At 43.9% G+C, this 20640-nt stretch overlaps 1 protein-coding gene and 1 long non-coding RNA gene across 3 annotated transcripts in view; one reads left to right on the top strand and one right to left on the bottom strand.

The window, feature by feature from the left end:
* Positions 1-4179: 4179 nt before the first annotated feature.
* On the bottom strand, positions 4180-5706 carry LOC308586838. Of its 2 annotated transcripts, none has more exons than XR_014008087.1 (2): positions 5624-5706; positions 4180-5054 (listed from the first exon to the last, which is right to left on the bottom strand). It is a non-coding gene; the product is annotated as an uncharacterized lncRNA (long non-coding RNA). The 2 variants fall into 2 exon arrangements; XR_014008088.1 differs by having other exon boundaries at positions 5167-5673.
* Positions 5707-6019: 313 nt separating this feature from the next.
* The window catches only part of ANKRD13C (ankyrin repeat domain 13C), a 31857-nt gene continuing 17236 nt past the window's right edge, over positions 6020-20640 (top strand). The window contains exons 1-4 of the mRNA XM_081193814.1: positions 6020-6392; positions 13615-13656; positions 16860-16964; positions 18700-18785. Of these exons, the coding sequence (XP_081049940.1) occupies positions 6035-6392; positions 13615-13656; positions 16860-16964; positions 18700-18785 (591 nt within the window). The 5' untranslated portion in view covers positions 6020-6034. The remainder of the gene's footprint in view (positions 6393-13614; positions 13657-16859; positions 16965-18699; positions 18786-20640) is intronic.

Here is a 20640-nt window from a genome sequence, read left to right as displayed (position 1 = left end):
CGGCAGCGAGCCAAGCAGCTTCGACGAAAGATAACAACAGCTCGTCCTCCCTGCAGCACACCCCCACTTGAATAAAAGATTTGGGGGGCGGGGGGCTAGGTAAGCCCCATTCCCATAACCGATCACAAGACGCACACTATTTGAATGGCATTGCCCATCAACTTGGGGGGGGGGCGCCGCCCTCAAATATTTTATTGAGATCTCGGACCCTAGGATTTTGCTCCTTTGCCTCTCTGAATTCTCTGAACACGTGTCTCTCTCCCCCCTCCCCCCAGAAAAAGAAAAGGGCAAATGCAGTGCTGGCATTTTTTATTTTGAAATAGCCACCAACACCAATCGAGTTCACAAGCTGCAAGCGGTTTCAGGGTGCCAGGAGGTGGGGAGTTGGCAGCTGCAGCAGCGGCACCTGCCAGAGTGGCCAAGGGAGAGTGCTGGGGGAGCAACTAAGCCCCACACCCCCAATCTGGGACCAGGCCTGAAGGTAGCTAACTCTTAAACTTGACTTAAAAACAAAGGAAATAAACTATGTTTTTCTCGCCATGTATTTTTCTGCATTTCCTTTGCTTCTGAGCCCACTGCTTACAATTAGCCACCACCACTCTTGTATGTATGTACTGTATGTATGTAGACTGTAGTTCTCAAAAGCTTCTGCTATTATCAGTTTGTTCATATTAGTTGTATCCAGGTAGGCTAGAGCAGACCCACTGACCTACGCTGGTCATATCCTAGTGCTGCCATATTTCAAAAAGTGAAAATCTGGACATAAAAGTTGTGGAGCACTTTTTTTTGCCAAAAGTTATTGAGCTTTTTGTTTTGTTTTTTCTTTGCAAAATCTGGAAAAAAATGAAGTTTTTGAGCTGCTTTTAAGGATATTCGGCAAAATCTATACTTCAGACATGGGTTGCCATATGTCTGGATTTTCCTGGACATTTCAGTGATTTCCACACAGACACTGCTTTAGGGGGCTGAATACCAGCTGTGTCTGGAAATTTCCGGACATATGGCAACCCTAGCATATCCATTGAATTCAATGGGTCTATCCAAGCCTATTTGGGGGGCTGGTTATGCTGCAACAGATGAATATGTCTACCCCTCTGGAAATTGCCTAATGATGTGGTGTTGGTTGTTGGGAGGGGAGATGGGGATTTATTTATTTTTACTATAGTGCCATACAGCCACACTTTCCAAGGCTTTAAAGTCTCAGTTCCTTAAAAATTGCAACTTCCCCTCTAATCATAGCTCCAAAATGTGTTCAATGGCACTTACTACCCAGTAGCAAGGTTTCGAAATATCAAGAGATATTAACAGGAGGCTGAACTGCAGGAATCAGCATGTGAGTAATCTACTGATAAAAGGAATATGAACCAGGGGCAGTAAGCAATCTGGCAATCATCATAAGAGGAGTCCTGCTGCATTACACAAAAGGCCTATAAAGTCCAGCATTCTGTTGTCATAGTGGCCAGCCGGGGCGAATAGGAAGCCCACTAGCAATTTGGTGGGGATCACTAACAAAGCATGCTTAAAATGGCAGTCATGTTTATTATTGCAGATAAGTTGATAGAACATGGTCCTGGGCAAAGCCTTAGCCCAGCCATCAAGGATGAGTGGATCCCAATCTACAAATCCCATATTTTGGGGAACAGTATGTGCCCATCTGAGACAGGCATTTTCACCACTCTAGGGCTGCAATCTAAGAACAACTCCTTGCTTGGATTGAGTTTCAGTTTATTCACCCTCAGCCAGTTCATTTCCAATCCTAAACTCTAAGGATACTTAGAAGGCGCTTCGTAGGGAGATTGGTTCATGTGGTTCACATGGAAAAGGAGAAGTGGATATAATACTGATCCACACCAAATCCCAGAATGCCCATGCCCAAAAGTTTCATGTAGATATTAACACAGGAGAGTGGAAAGTTTAGGCAATGCAACCCTTGGTTTTAAAAAACTTTCCCATCCCTTTTCTAGAGCCTTTCAGCAATGCAGGAACCATGGGAGTTCAATGCCCACAACCACTAATCATGCCAGTCATTTGATGATGACAAGAGACAATTTACCACACACACACAACCTTCATACTGCAATCTTATACCCACTTACCTGGGGGTATGCCCCACTGTACTCATTTATGCTGTTAAGAACACATGTATAGAATTGTGCTTTAAATTTTTTTGGCTCTTATACTAACCAAACTTACTTGGAAGTGAATCACTCCCCCCCCCGTGTGACTCACTTCCAAGTAAACATGATTAGGGTGGGGCTGTTTCTCTGTACAATTTTGCCATTTGGAGTACAGTACAAAGTTATAAAAGATAGAAAGAATGGGATTACATTGTTTTCAAGCAGTTACACGTCATGAGGCAAATTCAGCCAGCTTGTTTCTACAGTGGTACCTCAGGTTACATACGCTTCAGGTTACAAACGCTTCAGGTTACAAACGCTTCAGGTTACAGACTCCGCTAACCCAGAAATAGTGCTTCAGGTTAAGAACTTTGCTTCAGGATGAGAACAGAAATCGTGCTCCGGCGGCGCGGCAGCAGCAGGAGGCCCCATTAGCTAAAGTGGTGCTTCAGGTTAAGAACAGTTTCAGGTTAAGAACAGACCTCTGGAATGAATTAAGTACTTAACCTATTAACAATATTTGCATTGTAAACAGGGACTCAAATCCTGTAGACCTGGTTTAGTGAATAAGCAGGTGAGTTTGCTTCAGGAATGTTCTAAAAAGTGGCTTTGTTCATGATCAAGCTGTTCTCTATTGGGTGCTGTCCAGCTCACCACTTTATTTCTAAATGACAATGAGCAGTGCTGGAAAACTTTTCGTCTTTAAGCAACAGCCTCTGATATTAAATCCCTTTCCTCTAACCTCAGATGTGTTAGGAATGGCTGTGGTTACTAAGCGCTAAGAGAAAGGCATTATGCACGTGTTTAGGTGCACTTTTATTAATTACTACTTATCTAACCTTGATACTGAAAAAAAAGATGCAGGGGTTCAGCATTGTTGAGCTGAATTCAAGGTGTGTTCCAATTGAAAATGAGTTAAGAGCTGCTAGGTTTTTTGTTTGTTTGCTGTATTAATTCTTTTAACAAATCTACTTCTCTGAGATTCAACATCTGTAAGGCTGTCAACTAACCAGAAAAGAACTCTGGCCTGTTCCTGTGCATTTAACAGCAGCTTGGTTGGCAAGAAATCAGAAGTTGCTTTCGCAGCACAGAGCGAAGTATTGCCTCCTGCTAATGCCTGAAGCTGAAGCTGAGGTTTACAACACTGTAGAGTTTTCTGGTGTTTTTTTTTTTAGTGGCGATCCTTAGGTATCTGTGTTGAATTATTTGGCTTTCTGGAATGATCCTAAAAACCTTTAGGCCTTTGAAGCCCTTAAGTCCCCAAGTATCACATGGGCTATGCTCTTAGCATGGTGAAGAACTGGAAGAAAATATAAAGCAGGCATAATGATTCCATCTCTTTGATTCCATAAACCAGTAAACAGGATAGCTGAGTAGTATATCATCTCCTGTGCATGCAGAAGGGCGAAGGTTCAATTCCTGACATCTTTAGGCAGAGCTGAGAGAGACCCCATCTGAAACCCTGGAGAGCTGCTGCCAGTGAGTGTAGACCAGGCACCCCCAAACTTGGCCCTGCAGATGTTTTGGGACTACAACTCCCTTCATCCTTAGCTAACAGGACCAGTGGTCAGGGATGATGGGAACTGTAGTCCCAAAACATCTGGCGGGCCAAGTTTGGGGATGCCTGGTGTAGATGGATCAATGGTTTGAAATTGTATAAGGCAGTTTCTTATGCTTCTGTATATCTGAATACAATATTTGCTTCCCATGTGCATGGGGGGATATTCATAAATACTTTAATGCATTATGAGCATCCATGAATTACAGACAAGGTGCTAAGTGAAGTTTTGTTTCTGACTATTCTGAGGTGAACTTCTTTATCTCAGCTGACTCATATTTCTAGTGGATGCATCAACCTGCCACAGAGTCAGCATTCTAAATCTCCTGGTGTTTGTATGACTCAGGAAACTGCAGAACTCATATTGCCTGTGACCCACTATAGTAAACTGGAAATGCAGCATTGTAGTTTCAAAACTCATTTTGAGTAATGCAATGAGAAATTTGAAAATGTCAATCCAATACTATTTTTTGTTAATTTTTACATAAAAATAGAACCACCAGATTTGATACATATATACTCAAAAAGTCCAATTTATTTCAGTGGACTTTATTGAAAGTAAGTTTGTATAGACTGCAACCTGATGCTACAAACCTGATGGAAGAAAATTACATTGAAACAAGTGGTGCTTCCAGGTTAAAGTAAAGGTAAAGGGACCCCTGACCATAGGTCCAGTTGTGACCGACTCTGGTGTTGCAGCGCTCATCTCGCTTTACGGGCCGAGGGAGCCGGCGTACAGCTTCCGGGTCATGTGGCCAGCATGACTAAGCTGCTTCTGGTGAACCAGAGCAGCGCACGGAAACGTCGTTTACCTTCCCGCCGGAGCGGAGCGGTACCTATTTATCTACTTGCACTTTGATGTGCTTTCGAACTGCTACGTTGGCAGGAGCAGGGACGAGCAACGGGTGCTCACCCCGTTGCGGGGATTCGAACCACTGACCTTCTAATCAGCAAGTCCTAGGCTTTGTGGTTTAACCCACAGCGTCACCTGCGTCCCACTTCCAGGTTAGCATGGATAAAATAAACCAATTTCATTTTTCAAGTAAGAATAGACCATTTCAAACATAATGGAAAGTTGAAATGTATTAGAAATGAACAAAACCAGGATTAAGTTTTACTGAAGGACGATTCTTGGAACCCAAGGAATAACAGCATTTGAAATCTTAACATCTACATATTTACTAGTAAATAAATCATTGAGATCATTCCTCTTCTCCCAGGACTTTTAAATGGGGGTGGGGGTGTTGTTTTTGTATGTTCCAATGCTACACATTTCTGTGTTTTTATTTGTAAACCGCCCTGTGATCCTCGGATAAACGCTGGTGTAAAAAATAAATAAATAATGAGGCTTTCTTCCCAGTATGTTTCGTACTGCAGTCCTAAAGAAAAGAAATGATGAATTAACTAGGAGGCTCACTCCACTCGCCAATACTAACTGCCAGAGCTTCTCCCTTCCCACCCCATGCGACTACTAAGCTCACTTTCCCCTACCCCAACTCTAAAGCCTTTCCTGTCTTCTATTCTGCAGCCCCACTCTGCACCCGTTTCCACTGCCACCGGCCATGTGCACGCCTCCCACTCCCATGAAAAGTGTGCCACGGAAAAAAGCAGGCAAATGCAACCTTCGTCCCTTCCTCTCCTGGGAGAGACTCATCTGCAAAATCAGGGGTGCCAACCTGAATAATCGATCACAAGATGCGGCGCACACGAACATCATTTGATTGGCAATGGCGATTAATTTTTGGGGGGGGCGCGGCAAATATTTTAGGGGCGGGGCAAAGGGACCTCGGCCCGTGGAGTTGGCTGCCATCCTGCAAGGCCTCCAGCTGTTCCTGGGCTCCGGCTCCCACCAGCACTTCACGTGCATACGCGTGGCGGGGACTGGGAGTCTGGCAGCACCTGGGCGGCCACAGGTGAGCCAGCCAGAACCGCCCCCCCCCCGTCCCACCTCGCCGCTCAGAGCAGCGACCCCGCCTTCGGAACAGCCCAGTCCGTCCCGCCGGGACTCTCGCCTCCTTCCCACGGCAGGCGCCAGAGGTCACCATCTCGCGAGAGCGCCTGGATCTCGCCCGGCGGAGCCGCTCCGCTCTCGCGAGACCCCTCCGACAAGATGGCGGTGCGGTCTAGCCGCTGAGAGTAGCGGCAGGTGGAAGGCGGTTCGGAAGGAGCGCGGAGCCCCCTTGGCCTGCGGGGAGTCCCTGCGCGGCGGGCGGCGAGTGTGTGCGGCGGGAAGGGGGGATGCTGCAGCCCGGAAGAGACCCTCCGCCGCGGCTCTGAGCTCGCCGAGCCCCCAGCGGCAGCGACTGCGGCGCCGCTTCTCCCCGCCGGGGCCCCCCAGCGCCCGGGGCCGCCGCTGGCGATGACCGGAGAGAAGCTGCGCTCGCTGCGCAGGGACCACAAGCCCAGCAAGGAGGACGGGGACCTGCTGGCGCCCGGAGAGGAAGAGGCGGCGGCCGCGCCAGGCAGCGGCGGCGGGGGAGCCTTCACCGGGGGCCGGCCGGGGGGCGGCAAGAGCGGCCGCGCCGGGAGCCACCGCATCTTCACCACCAACCACCACCGGCTGCCGCTCAAAGGGGGAACCGGCGGGTCCGCCGCCGCCGAGCCGGACAAGGGCCCGTCGTCGCAGTTCCCCGTGCACGAGTGCGTCTTCAAGGGGGACGTCAGGCGGCTGTCGGCTCTGATCCGCACGCAGGGCATCGGCCAGAAGGACAGCCACGGTAAGCGGCAGGGCTCGCCCGGCCACCCTGGGGGAAGGTCGAGCATCCCTGGGCCTCCCCGGAGTTAAGGACATCCTCCTGCCCGGTCTCTCGAGCTCCGTTTTGTCCCCAGCGCGCTGTGTGTCTAACGCCCCCGTTATAGGCGCCTTGTGTTCCCCCCTCCGCTGGTCATCGCCCTTATGTGTTTTTCGACACTGCATCTCCCCATCCCGATCTTTTCTGCAGTGGCGGGGGACAGCTGCGCACCGGCATGCTACCGGTTAAACCTCTCTATCCGTGATCACCTTAACCTAGATGCGGATCGACCTGAGATCTCTCTTCACCTCCCTTGGCATCTGTGTCTGCTTTTACGCTTGGGCATCTCATGCCCTAAACCGATCCTGACCCAGTAAAGAAGCTTTAGTCCAGAAAGGCTTCTGGAGCGTCTTGTCTAATGAGGGTGGGGTGGGGGTGGGGATGTTAATAAGCGTGTTTTAAAAAGCAGGAAGTAAGTGACAGAACTACTGCTACCCCAGTTTTGGATTGTGATAAGATACACTGATGAGACCTGTGTATGTGTATATGCACACGTATGCTTGTGTAACACACTTTAGAGAGGAATTGACTCCTGTGTTGATTTCTAAATTGCCTACAGGAATGCTGATGGGGCAGTGTACTTCCTGAACTTGAAAAACATATGCTTTTATTTTATCCAGTGGAAATTAGAGTAAAGGTTGACGACTCACTTAGTCATTGGCTATCTGAATGAATACAATTTTCCTGCCTTTGAAGGCGGAACCGGAGGAATTAATTTTTCATGTAAACAAAACAGCTAATGTGTATAAGATCTCTCCTTTCAGAGTGGATGTTCCAATCAAAAGTGCAGACATGGTTATTTCCCATGGTTATTTGTTTGTGATGCTTCTGATTCATATACAGGCCTGTGTGACTCTAATAACAATATACTTTGAAGTATCATGTTAGATCTGAAGTAGGAATGAACACTTTCTGATCTGAAACAGTTGTAGTCAACCATAGTTGTTAGCAGAAATGCTTCCTTTACTAAGAGATGCTCAATGTGCAAATAGTGTTATTTGGGGAGGCTATTCTGCTGCGATCAGATGCACCCTTGGAAGTACTACCTGTTGAATTCAGTGCATTCTGAGTTATATTGGAGTACATGCAATCTCTTCTCTCTCTGCCCATTGGAAGGACCTTAATATAAAACAAGGTTGAGGAACTTTTGGCTCTCTAAATGTTTCTGAACTACAACTCCCACCAACCCCAGCAAGCATGGCTAGTGGCCAGAGATGATGGGACTTATAGTTCAGCAATATCTGGAAAGCCAGAGGTTCCCCACACGTGGTAGGAACATCTCTCTTCTGAAGATAGAAAACTGCCTTTCTGGAAATTAGTCACTATTACTCAGTGGTTTGATTTTCCAGGAGAATAATTGTTATGCCACCTACAGTTTTACCTACAGCCATGAATTTGAACTTCAGCCAGTTTTTAATACCTACTAGATCTAAAGGGTATGGTTAATTTTAGTTGCATTTATTTCTATGAGAAGTTGCTATGAGTCTTTGAGATTCTTCTTCTTATTTTTACTTTGATCTTTTTATCTGGTAGAACTTTGTGTAATTTACTAAATGTCATCATATCAATCCACTGGAATTTTCTTAATGGAAAGAGTTATATTTATTGTTCAGTCCTAGATCCACTTACCTGAAAGTAAGCCTCACTAAATTCAATGGGATTTACCGTATTTTTCGCTCTATAACACGCAGATTTTTTCTCCTAAAAAGGAAGGGGAAATGTCTGTGCGTGTTATGGAGCGAATGTGTGGTCCCTGGAGCCGAAAAATAAGGCAAAAATCAAACCGCGCTTCAGGGAGAAGGGAGCTCCGTGATACAGGAAGTGGCTGCTTTCCTGCATTCTGCCTCAGGGTCTTACTGCCCGCCCTCTCTGTTTCCTTGCTGTGTTTGCTCAAACGGAACAAAGAGCAGGGGAAGCCCCTCCCCTCCAGGCAAGTAGAGAGGGAAAGCAGAGCGTCCGAACAAAGAGCAGGGAAAGCCCCTCCCCTCCAGGCAAGTAGAGAGGGAAAGCAGAGCGTCCGAACAAAGAGCAGGGGAAGCCCCTCCCCTCCAGGCAAGTAGAGAGGGAAAGCAGAGCGTCCGTCCTTCTATCCTCTCCCTGCTCCGGAGGAACAATGTTTGTGAAGGGAAGAGAGACTACAGGTTCGGCTAAAAATTCTGATTTGACTTCCTGCTTTTTGTTTTTGGAGACACACAGCATTCAAATATGCTTTCTTCCATTTAAAGAGGGAGAGAGAGAGAGAGAGCACACGCTGGCTGGCTTGTGTGGGTGGGTGGGGGGAAACTTTTGCCTTCCTTTCCTCACGTTATAGCCCTCTCCTGCATTCTTAGCCTTCTGTGTTTTTCCTTCCCTCCCCACTTAAAATGTGGTTACAAAGCATGGATCCACATGGATCCTCAGGATCTTTGCATTGGGTCACCCCAAATTCACCATCAGAGCACACAGCATGTCCATGGCTACAGCCTGCCCCCCCCCCAAAAAAAATCACGCACCCACTGTTGCCTGGGGCTGCAATGGTGCAAAAACGTGGTTACAAAGCATGGATCCACATGGATCCTCAGGATCTTTGCATTGGGTCAGCCAAAATTCCCCATCAGAGCACATAGCATGTCCATGACTACAGCCTGTCCCCCCCCAAAAAAATCACGCACCCACTGTTGCCTGGGGCTGCAATGGTGCAAAAACGTGGTTAAAAAGTATGGGTCCACATGGATCCTCAGGATCTTTGCATTGGGTCAGCCAAAATTCACCATCAGAGCACATAGCATGTCCATGACTACAGCCTGTCCCCCCCCAAAAAAATCACGCACCCACTGTTGCCTGGGGCTGCAATGGTGCAAAAACGTGGTTACAAAGCATGGATCCACAGGGATTCTCAGGATTTTTGCATTGGGTCACCCCAAATTCACCATCAGATCACATGTCTGTGGCCACAGCATGAAGCACAAAAATGATACGTCCACTGTTTCATTCAGAATATTTTTTCCCTTGTTTTCCTCCTCTAAAAACGATGTGCGTGTTATGGTCAGGTGCGTGTTATAGAGCGAAAAATACGGTACATCTGAGTAGATGTAGGATTGAGGTATTAGCCTTTTATTATAGAGCATTATTAATTCAAACTGGTCCAAATAATTATAAGATTTCCAGTGAGCAAGAACTAAGTTGTAAACTAATTTTAAAAATGGGCATAGCTACCATTTTCTGTATTTGTTTATTTCAGTTTGTGGCTAAATAACACATTTCTGTTGAAAAGTTGTTATAATGCAAAGTGTGTGTCTTGGAGCTAAGCTAAATTTAAGATTGGAAACTAGCTTTCATTTATCTCAAATTTTGAGTTTAAATCCACAATATTAGTTTAGTAATACAATATTATAACCTCTTGATTGATTATAACCTCTTGATTGTATTAATATAACCTCTTGATTGCTTGCTGTTCCAGCCCGATTTACTTCAGTAGGGCAAATACTGGTATTGTGGTGGCTTATCTTCTGTCACTGTTATAGGTTGTCTCCCTGCCATTTTAAGACTGCCAGCGAGATCAGTGCAGTGATACATTCATGGGCACATTTTCTTACACCATGGTGGTAAGGTAGGCATAGGTTTTGTGTGATTAACTACAGCTTTGATCCATTTCCAAGAATAATATTGGAACCTCATTAGAACACACTTAATTCTGTGTCTGACTAGCAGCATCCAATTACACTGCCGTGGATGGTTATCCAGTCAGCTGAATTGTAGCTGAGGACAAAGTAGATTAGGACCTATTCCTTTACATCAAACGCACCCTGGCATTTTGAGGTCTTTGGTCAGTCATATCTCATTTCTCACAGGGACTAGGGCAGGCATAGGCAAACTCGGCCCTTCAGATGTTTTGGGACTACCATCATCCCTGACCACTGGTCCTGTTAGCTAGGGATGATGGGAGTTGTAGTCCCAAAACATCTGGAGGGGCGAGTTTGCCTATGCCTGGACTAGGGAAACAAAGGTGATTTTCTTTCTTTTTATTAAAGATTTCCTAGTTTACAAAAATACGTGCATTGTCTCTTTTTTTCAAGTTATGTTTTCTACAGAACAGTTTCATTTGTTGTGAGACATTAGTGTTGCATGTACAAAGGTGATTTTCTGTTGGGTAAAAAGCTCAAATTGGTATTACAACGAAGACCAGGAAGTATGCATTTTCTTGTTTAGAGGTTTCCCCAGAAAAATATGCCCCAGGATGCCAAAAAATAATCTGTTGGAGTTGTAATGAACTTCAACCTGCCCTTCAGAACAAAAGCTTCACAATAAAAACAGTTTCAGAACAAAAGAAAGACTGGGTTGCAGCCCAGGAAGCTTGATAATCAAATAGACTAACCTTTTGGTTAGACCAGGGATGGCTTAATGGGGTTGAATCTGACCTGCCTTGTTGTACTCGTGTGTGTTAGAGCATCTGACAGCCACAGAGAGAGAGAGCTGCATGTGCAATGTTTATAACAGTGCCCTAGGTTAAACAGATCAGCACTGCTGAGGCTGTGTGCACAATGATATTCCAGCAAAAACTGGCTTCTGATTTTTAGTCTATTGCACATTTTCATCAAGTAATTAAATCTGCATGTTTCTGTATTACTAAAAATAGTCTTAAAGAAAAGTGTTTATATGTTCTTATTTATATACAGCATCTCACGTCTTGTGCAAGGGTTATATAGAGAGAGACAGAGAGTTCTATTCTAGGGGTGGTGTGTATGCGCAAAAATGTGTAGCTAAACCACTCCCTTGGAACCACCCCCATGCTAGCACTCTTACTTTCTGGAGTTGGTGTGTCAAATGGGCCTTAAACTCTGCCCCCCTCAACAAGGCAGAAAGCTTTTAAGCTCTTTGCCTTGCTTACTGGGCTCTGGGTGGCTCTTGCAAGAACACATGTGTTCCTGTGAAATCTTCCCAGAGCCTCACAGAACCTGGTAAGCAAGGCGGAGAACTTAAAAGTTTAAGCTCTTCGCCTTCCATGCATTTAATTTGTGCAAATTCAACTGGCTCGCTGTCAACTGCGTAAAATCAAAATCCTGTAAGTTAAATGTGTCAGTTTCAAATGGCTATTGTAGTGAGTTTCACTTCAGAAGAGACATTCCGCCCTATGTGAGCGAAGGGGAAATGCATCTTCTAAGATGTTGCTTGTCATTTATAACTTGTATGAACAAGTAGACAATATTTTAATAAACTGCTGATTGATCAGCTGCACTTTTTAAATTGAACAAAAGGTTTTTTAACCCATTGCTGTGATTAAGTGTTACTATAATAATAATAGTAATAATAATATATTACTTATACCCCGCCCATCTGGGTTTCCCCAGCCACTTGGGGCGGCTTCCAACAAAATATTGTCTATTAAACATTAAAAGCTTCCCTAAATACGGCTGCCTTCAGATGTCTTCTAAAAGTCTGGTAGTTGCTTTTCTCTTTGACATCTGGTGGGAGGGCGTTCCACAGGGCGGGTGCCACTACCAAGAAAGCCTTCTGCCTGGTTTCCTGTAACTTGGCTTCTCGCAGCGAGGGACCTGCCAGAAGGCCCCTCGGCACTGGACCTCAGTGTCCAGGCAGAACGATGGAGGTGGAGACGCTCCTTCAGGTGTACTGGAACGAGGCTGTTTAGGGATTTAAAGGTCAGCACCAACACTTTGAATTGTGCCTGGAAACGTACTGGGAGCCAATGTAGGTCTTTCAGTACCAGTGTTATGTGGTCTCGACAGCTGCTCCCAGTCACCAGTCTAGATGCTGCATTCTGGATTAGTTGGTTACCTTCAAAAGTAGCCCCACATAGAGTGCATTGCAGTAGTCCAAGCGAGAGATAACTAGAGCATGCACCACACTGACGAGACAGTCTGTGGGCAGGTAGGGTCTCAGCCTGCGTACCAGATGGAGCTGATAAACAGCTGCCCTGGACACAGAATTGACCTGCGCCTCCATGGACAGCTGTGCGTCCAAAATGACTCCCAGGCTGTGCACCTGGTCCTTTAGGGGCACAGTTACCCTATTCAGGACCAGGAAGTCCTCCACACCTGCCTGCCTCCTGTCACCCCAAAACAGTACTTCTGTCTTGTCAGGATTCAACTTCAATCTGTTAGCCGCCATCCATCCTCCAGATACTCACATAGGACCTTCAGCGTCTTCACTGGTTCTGAAAGAGAGGTAGAGCTCTCTTTGCAATCCAGATACAAGCTGTCATCAATTGTTATGGATATAATTAACTGGGGGCAGGTTATTTTATGTGATCATTGTGGAATCCCTTCTCAAGGACTATCACTTGTAAAATAGAGATTTCCCACCTCTCCTCCCCCAGTGCAACCCAGCAGAAACCCAAGAACGGCATGCAGAGAAGAAGTGGGGAGACAATTCTGTCTGGCAATCTACAATGCTTGTGCAGATGGCATGTTCATCATAGTGCAGTGTTGGATACCACCCTTAGGGTGGTATAAGCGTCCTGCTTAGCTTTTAATTTTTGTTTGATTTTTCCAGCCATTGCATTTCTTAACTGCCATAAAAATAAAAGTTAACGTTCTGAAGCAGCTGATTTCTCTGTCCAGTGTGAATTCTGTTCAAGTATATTGCAACAGTACAATACTCATAATTCTGTTTTTACATAACTGTAAGCTGTTACTGTAATATTTTATAGTAATTATGTATTTTGAGTGACTTCAAGCTCTCTGGTTTTCATTAAGGTACTTTTAATAGCATATCTTGTCTGTAAAACTGGATCTATGCAATGAATAAATAAAACATGCTGTTTAATTTTTTATTAGAATATATCCCTTATGTGTAGTGACCTACATCCGTCAGTTTTGATAACATTGGAGACTTTACAGGCCTTAATTAATTTAGAGTGACGGAATGTCACTTGATTTCTTTCTTTTTCTTTCCAATATTCTTTAATTATTCCTGTCCTCTGAATTGCCCAGGAGTAAAACTGAAGATTGACCCAATACAGATAATGTATCAAAGTGAATTGTCATGTGATTTAACACTGCTTATTCTTTATTGTCAAATTGACAATAGTAGGTTTGCTATATTTAACTCATAATTGATATTAGGACCATTTATCAGCGTGAAACTTGATGTTTTATTCAGTCTAATTACTGATTTAAAATCTTCTTTGTTTGTTTATTCATTTAAATAGGAAACACTCCTTTACATCTGGCTGTGATGCTGGGGCATAAAGGTTGGTAAGACTTCACTTATATTTGCTTTTAAAAAAATGTAGGCAGCATCAAACGTAGCAACTAGAGCCTCCAGATCATATTTCTCAAAACATGGAAAAGGGAATAACAGAGCAAACAAGGGGAGAATTCACCGTCTCATAGCTTTCCCTAGATCATGGTGGTGGTGGTGGTGGCGGCGGCTGTTGGGGACTGCAGTTAGATGAAGAAGAAACACATCTCTTTCACAGAGCCCTTTGTGAAAATGCAGCCAGTGCTGTTTTACTGTGAGCTGGGGGCATGGTCACTCTTGTGCTTTTCAGTGCCCTTTGCTTCTGAATGGCAAGAGCTGCTCAGAAGGTTATGGGGAGGGGAGTTCCCTTCACGTGTCTACCTTGCCCAGTCCTGAATCCTTACCATTGTTACTTTATTGCGAGGGACAAGAAGGGGCACAGAGAAAAGGGTCTGTATTGGCCCTTGCTTGTCTTGCAGTGACTTAAGAGAAAATTCCAAATAAATTGGAATGAAGTATGGTAGGCAGAGAAGCTATGAGATGCTGTTCAGAACTATCTGCAAAAAGTTCAGAAAAAATAATGAAGGCTGCTGCCTTCATTTCATTTTCTCCAGGTCCAGTCAAGTTAGGAACCAGGCTAGTCATAATAATTGGTCCTAAAAGCTAGAATATTAATAATGGAAATAATGGAAAATATAATGGAAAAAGACTGGTCCCTCTTTTTAAATCAACAAAGGCCATATCATAGCTTTTGTAGAACAGGGGACTGTGGACTATGAGAGAGGCTTTTCCAGAGAGGATAAAATAGCTGCTAGCAGGTGCACAAGTGCCTTCATTCTCTGTTCAAGTCCTACCAGTGCAACATAATGCAGTGTACATTGCTGGCAGATGTGGAAGCTTCTAACCCTCTGCCTCTCCAGTTACTGAAATGCCTTTTCAGTATTAAATAGGTGTTGGATAGAAGATTCTCAGGTTATTAGAAATTTGTAACTCAGACCCTGTGGGATAGCTCAGTCAGAAGAACATTGGGCAAAAAGATTCCTGCATTTGCCAGTTAAGTAATTTTAGTGGAAAGTTCATTTGTTATCCTGAAGGCATTGCTGTCATAACCATCAACACTGAAAGCAGATATTCTCTGGGAATTGATTCTTGGATAAGTAGATCCTAGAAACAAGAACACTGCAGGTGCTTTCCCACTTAACGTCTGCTGTTCTCTTACTGTGAAAGCGGTTGTTCTCCATAAATTTCCTTTCCACCCTTTACCCTCAGACTCCAGGATCAAACTGGTTACTCTATGAGGCTCAGCTCTGTCTAGAGCCACTACAATCTGTATTCTGCACTTAGTACCCTATTGTCAAATGTCCTCAGCAAAATTGCTTTGTCATCCTTTCTCTACTTATCCTTGACTTTACTGCTTTTGATACTGCTGATTACCCTCTTGTGCCTGACACTCTTCATGCCTGAGGTTTCTCTGACTCTTCCTACTAATCTAATACTCTTTCAGCATTTCTGCTGGGGAGAAGCTCTCACTTTCTGTTTTCACCCTCTCAGTCTGATCCTTAAGATCAGATACTACATGCTCTGTTATCTTTCCTCTGATTTGCATTGTGTGTGCTTTTTTTTTTTTTTGCCAATGTCACTACCTCATCCCCTTGTTGATTTTTGTGCTGCTCAGGTTTATTTGATTCCTTCCTCTCCTTTGCACCCATATTTGGTCTTGGCACCAAAGCATCTTATTTTAAGATATTGTGGCTTCCTTTGGTGGGTGGGATGTGTTTGACTGCCATTTATGTTGTTTGGCATCCACCTGGCTGAAGTCAAACTATTGGAAATCAATATGGGAGAGGCATGTTTTGTTTTAGTTTGGGTAGTTGAAAGTGTCTGATTGTGCTGATGCAGGTGTACCATGGCTTTCATTTTGTTTTAGGTTTATATTTGTTTCATTTTAAATTGTTTTGAGTTTACTTTTTTTGTTTAAAAAGGCAGCTTTTATTTCTTGTTCAAGTACAGTGGTGCCCCGCAAGACGAATGCCTCGCAAGACGGAAAACCCGCTAGACGAAAGGGTTCTCCGTGCTTGCTTCGCAAGAAGAAAACGTCTTGCGAGTGTTCTGATTTTTTCCCGCCCCCCCTTTTCTAAGCCGCTAATAGCCTTTTAGCCGCTAAGCCGCTAAGCCTTTAATAGCTGCTAAACCGCTAATAGCGCTAATCCGCTAAGCCGCTAATAGGGTTGCTTCGCAAGACAAAAAAACCGCTAGACGAAGAGACTCGCGGAACGGATTATTTTCATCTTGCGAGGCACCACTGTAGAATAGCAGTGTAGCATAGGATATAAAGTTATTTGTAATTCCCAATAAATTTAAAACTGTTAGCCATAAGTGTTGTCTCCATTCCTCATTTTCCACTGGTCTCCTTGGTTTGCCTTGTTAAGATACAGCACCAAACAATCCCATCAGCTTAATGTACTTTGCTTAATTACGGTGGATTCAGGTTAGGTTTCCTCTATGGCAGTCAAGACGAACCATTTCCTGTTAATCTCCTGTTCCTGTTATTTGTGTATACATAGGGAGTGAAACTGCTCTTAAATATTTTTGATTGACTTGCTCAATCAAAATAGTTCCTAAAGGTATAAATCACTAAATCATCATAGTACCACAGGTTCTAACTTTTTCTCCCAACCCCCAGGAATAGATTGTGCGATGGGGGCACTGCTCAGGGAACTCTGGGAATTGTTGAAAGTCTGTCTACCTCCCTGTCCTGCTGATGGAAGCCTCTATTGGATCAGAGACTTCTGTCAGTAGAAAGACATCATTTGGATATAATTCAGACACTAGGTTGTATCTAGCTGTGGCTGCAAGACTAACCCCACTTAACCTGTGAGTAACCACCATTGAATTCAATAGGACTAGACATAGTTAGGAATGCAGCCTAAGTCATAGAACAGACCCATTGAAATCACGTTCACTTAACGTTAGCCATGAGTATGACTTAGTCAAGATACCACCCAATAGATTTTGCTTTGCACCAAATGCTACATAAATGGTTTCAAATGCAAAATAGGTCATTGGTTAGCTTGATTTTATGTGCTGCTCAAACTCCGTAAGTTCAAAACTTGTTTACACCAGTATTTTTGTCAAACTGTAAGTGGCTCTTCACAGAGAAGCAATCTGATGGTCTTATTTGGAAAATAATTATTGTCTCATACTTTGTTATAGAATGTGCCCACCTGCTTTTGGCCCACAATGCTCCTGTGAAAGTGAAAAATGCTCAGGGATGGAGTCCTCTCGCTGAAGCCATCAGCTATGGAGATAGACAAATGAGTAAGAAACTGTCACTCTGGTTGTCTGGACATAAATACAGGAAATCTATTTAGTCATTAAAATCAGCTTACTGCAGATTGTGACTGAAATGTGTAGATCATGAACACCTAATCTTGAGATAATTTTGAAAGGCCAGTTCTCATGTTAGGCTTTGCTGCGGATTGTCCAGGTTAATTCCAGGCCCAGCTCAAGCTCCTCACATTAGTGATTCAAGCCTTAAATGGTTTAGGACCCAATTTTCTGTTTTTATTATTGTATTTTAAATTGCTGTAGCCCACCCTGGGACCCCATAGTGAAAGGCAGTTAATAAATTGCAACAACAACAGTGCCAATACTAGGATAGATGCAGAGGTAAAGCTGTCTACCGCTTAACTATGGTTATTAGATCAGGAATTGCTCACAGGAGCTCTCCTCCTCATTCATCTATTATCCCTGGTCATAATCATAGTTTAAGGTTTACACTGGCACTAGCAATAAGTATGACTAAATCCAGAGCAGCATTGCACTTTTGTTGTTGTTAGGTAGGAGTTAGTCAACCAGCAAGTGTTGAAATCCATGCTGTTCGGAGTTCTCATTCTTTAAGAAGGCAGTGTGGTGGTGCTACATTATCCTGCTTCTCAACTGAAATGTTCCCAAATTATAAAAACCTGACTTGCTTGATTTACCTTGCTTCTCGAGCTTTTGTATAACGTATGTATCAATTTTTTATTTATTACATGTAATAAATAAATAAAGCTGTAATAAATAAATAAAGCTGTATTTACAACTTTCGCATTGCTACTTACATATAATGTTCAGGATGGGTGATTTATTCATTTAATTATATACAAGTGCAATAGAATATAGCATATGAAATGTTACGCTGTAGGTTAGCAGTTGAGTGTGCCTGATCAATGGTGTGTTGATGTACAGCTCCAGAACTTAAATGAGGGATTATTTTAAGCATAAGGAGCATTAGCATTATGGTCAAAGCTGAGAGGAGCATGTTTGTACCTGAATTTGGAAATGTCTTAATGAAAACTCCCCTACAGAAACCCCAAATTGCTGTTTAAATTCCTTCAGAAAACAGTCTGGGAATTGTATGCCAGAGGTTTTGAAGAGGAAACAACATTGCTGTAACTGCTTCATTTCCAAAAGGCAAACTCTCAGGAAAAGCACACATGTTGGCTTTGTGCATGTTTATGAGACTCCCAGTGATCTCCGATCCAGATTACTGATAGATCACACTTTCAGTAACACTGAAACACTTAGTATTCTGAGATCTTTCACTTTCCCCTATGAAAGCTTTGTATATTTGTCTCTGAATCTACCATATATGGCTTACTGTTGTCAGTTTAATTGATTGAACTTTGTTTTATTTATTTGACAATACTGCTTAAGTAACAAAAAGCTAAAAAAGCTACTAATTGACCAGAGCCGCCTCTGCCATTAGGCAGACTATGGCGACTGTCTCAGGTGGTAGAAGCCCCCAATATGGCAGCCCCATGGGCAGAAGCAGCAATGGTATCATCCAAAATTATGTGGAGGGTGCAAGATCTTGCGCAATTTCAGCAAGATCTCACCTGTAATTGGTGCTGATGCCGACGCTGCTTCTCTGCCAGCAGTAGAGGTGGCCCTGCAATAGATGCTGATTTCTCTTTTGCCACCAGCCATTACAAAAGGTAAAGGCAGCTCCCAGCTTAGTGGATGCTTAACATGATTGCCTTTACATTGGACTTACAGTATATTTATTTAGTTACAGCACTTCTAAGGAAACTGAAACAACAGTCTAGGGAAAGTGTTGAGGAAAAGCGACCTCGGTTATTAAAAGCTCTGAAAGAGGTAAGTTTGTAAGGATTTTTCCACCCACATTGGAGTGTATGGAGTCATTACTTTTCAAACAATTTGTGTGTGATTGCCATTGTGTCTTCATTAAGTGCAAACAACTCAACACAGGCTTTTATTTCTGGGAATTGCTGGCTGAATTGCATATTGCTTGCTAGTCTGTGTCTTAGAATGACTGACCTGTAGGTGACTTACTTTGCAGCAGTGACATCTTCCCTACTTAGAGAAAGGGCTTGTGACTGGATATGGCCTATGGGGTGTATGTTCTAAATTCCGGGTGTGGAGTTTTAGTGTTAGGTCTCTGCTATGGATCGTAATTGTGATTTTAAAAATTAAGTTCCACTGTGAAAAAAATTATGTTTCTATTTTGGTTTTAAAGTCAAGCTGGGTTAATAATGCTTCGTTTACATGTAGCTTCTGCATTTTGAAGCTGCAGTGAAATTGGAAGCTGATGTAAATATGTTAAAATATTTGAATAGCATTTAAACTGTGAGCCAGAGATCAGTTCCGAACATACCATAATTATTGATATAAGGAGAGAGACAGTTTCCATTTGAGGGAAGGAAAAACTGCTTTTTCACAGTTTCCATTTGTCATGCTAATTCCCATGGACAGAGAATGCCTGTTTTAGAACTTTGTACATAAACTGGGTACATAAACTCAGTGGCTCCAATTCAAAGCAAGTTTCTTCTGTTATATCATGCGTTCTCCAGCTGCTTCTAGATATCCCTCACCCATGTACTATAAGAGGTGCCACAGGTTCCTCATTTTGTTGATCTGGGTCAAAGTTGTTTAGCTTAGCTAGCATTTCATGGTTGATTCCCTTGCTTCAGAAATAACTACCGTATTTTTCGCTCTATAACACGCAGATTTTTTCTCCTAAAAAGGAAGGGGAAATGTCTGTGCGTGTTATGCAGCGAATGTGTGGTCCCTGGAGCCGAAAAATGAGGCAAAAATCAAACCGCGCTTCAGGGAGAAGGGAGCTCCGTGAGAGAGGAAGCTGTTGCTTTCCTGCATTCTGCCTCAGGGTCTTACTGCCCACCCTCTCTGTTTCGTTACTGTGTTTGCTCAAACGGAACAAAGAGCAGGGAAAGCCCCTCCCCTCCAGGCAAGAAGAGAGGAAAGGAAAGGAGCGTCCCTCCTTCTATCCTCTCCCTGCTCCGGAGGGAACAATGTTTGTGAAGGGAAGAGAGATTACAGGTTTGACTTCCTGCTTTTTGTTTTTGGAGACACACAGCATTCAAATATGCTTTCTTCCATTTAAAAGGATGAAATCCTTAAACAGTGTTTTGCCTGTAAATTCATGCGATCTGGAAGATTACAGTGTCTGTACCTCTTAAGGGATGGCAAAGCTTAGGTTTCGCTGCTAAATAGTTCTTAATGCAGTTAAAATGCTTTCTTCTGTCATGCTGGTGGGAGGGAGAGGGAGAGGGAGAGGGAGAGAGAGAGAGAGAGAGAGAGAGAGAGAGAGAGAGAGCACGCTGGCTGGCTTGGGTGGGTGGGTGGGGGGAAACTTTTGCCTTCCTTTCCTCACGTTATAGCCCTCTCCTGCATTCTTAGCCTTCTGTGTTTTTCCTTCCCTCCCCACTTAAAATGTGGTTACAAAGCATGGATCCACATGGATCCTCAGGATCTTTGCATTGGGTCAGCCAAAATTCACCATCAGAGCACACAGCATGTCCATGGCTACAGCCTGCCCCCCCCAAAATCACACACCCATTGTTGCCTGGGGCTGCAATGGTGCAAAAACGTGGTTACAAAGCATGGATCCACATGGATCCTCAGAATCTTTGCATTGGGTCAGCCAAAATTCACCATCAGAGCACATAGCATGTCCATGGCTACAGCCTGT

Source organism: Podarcis bocagei, assembly GCF_964188305.1.
Source record: "Podarcis bocagei genome assembly, chromosome: 5".
NCBI classification, from domain to species: Eukaryota; Metazoa; Chordata; class Lepidosauria; order Squamata; family Lacertidae; genus Podarcis; species Podarcis bocagei.
Note: the sequence above shows the minus strand (reverse complement) of the source record. Positions and strands in the feature narration are given on the sequence as shown.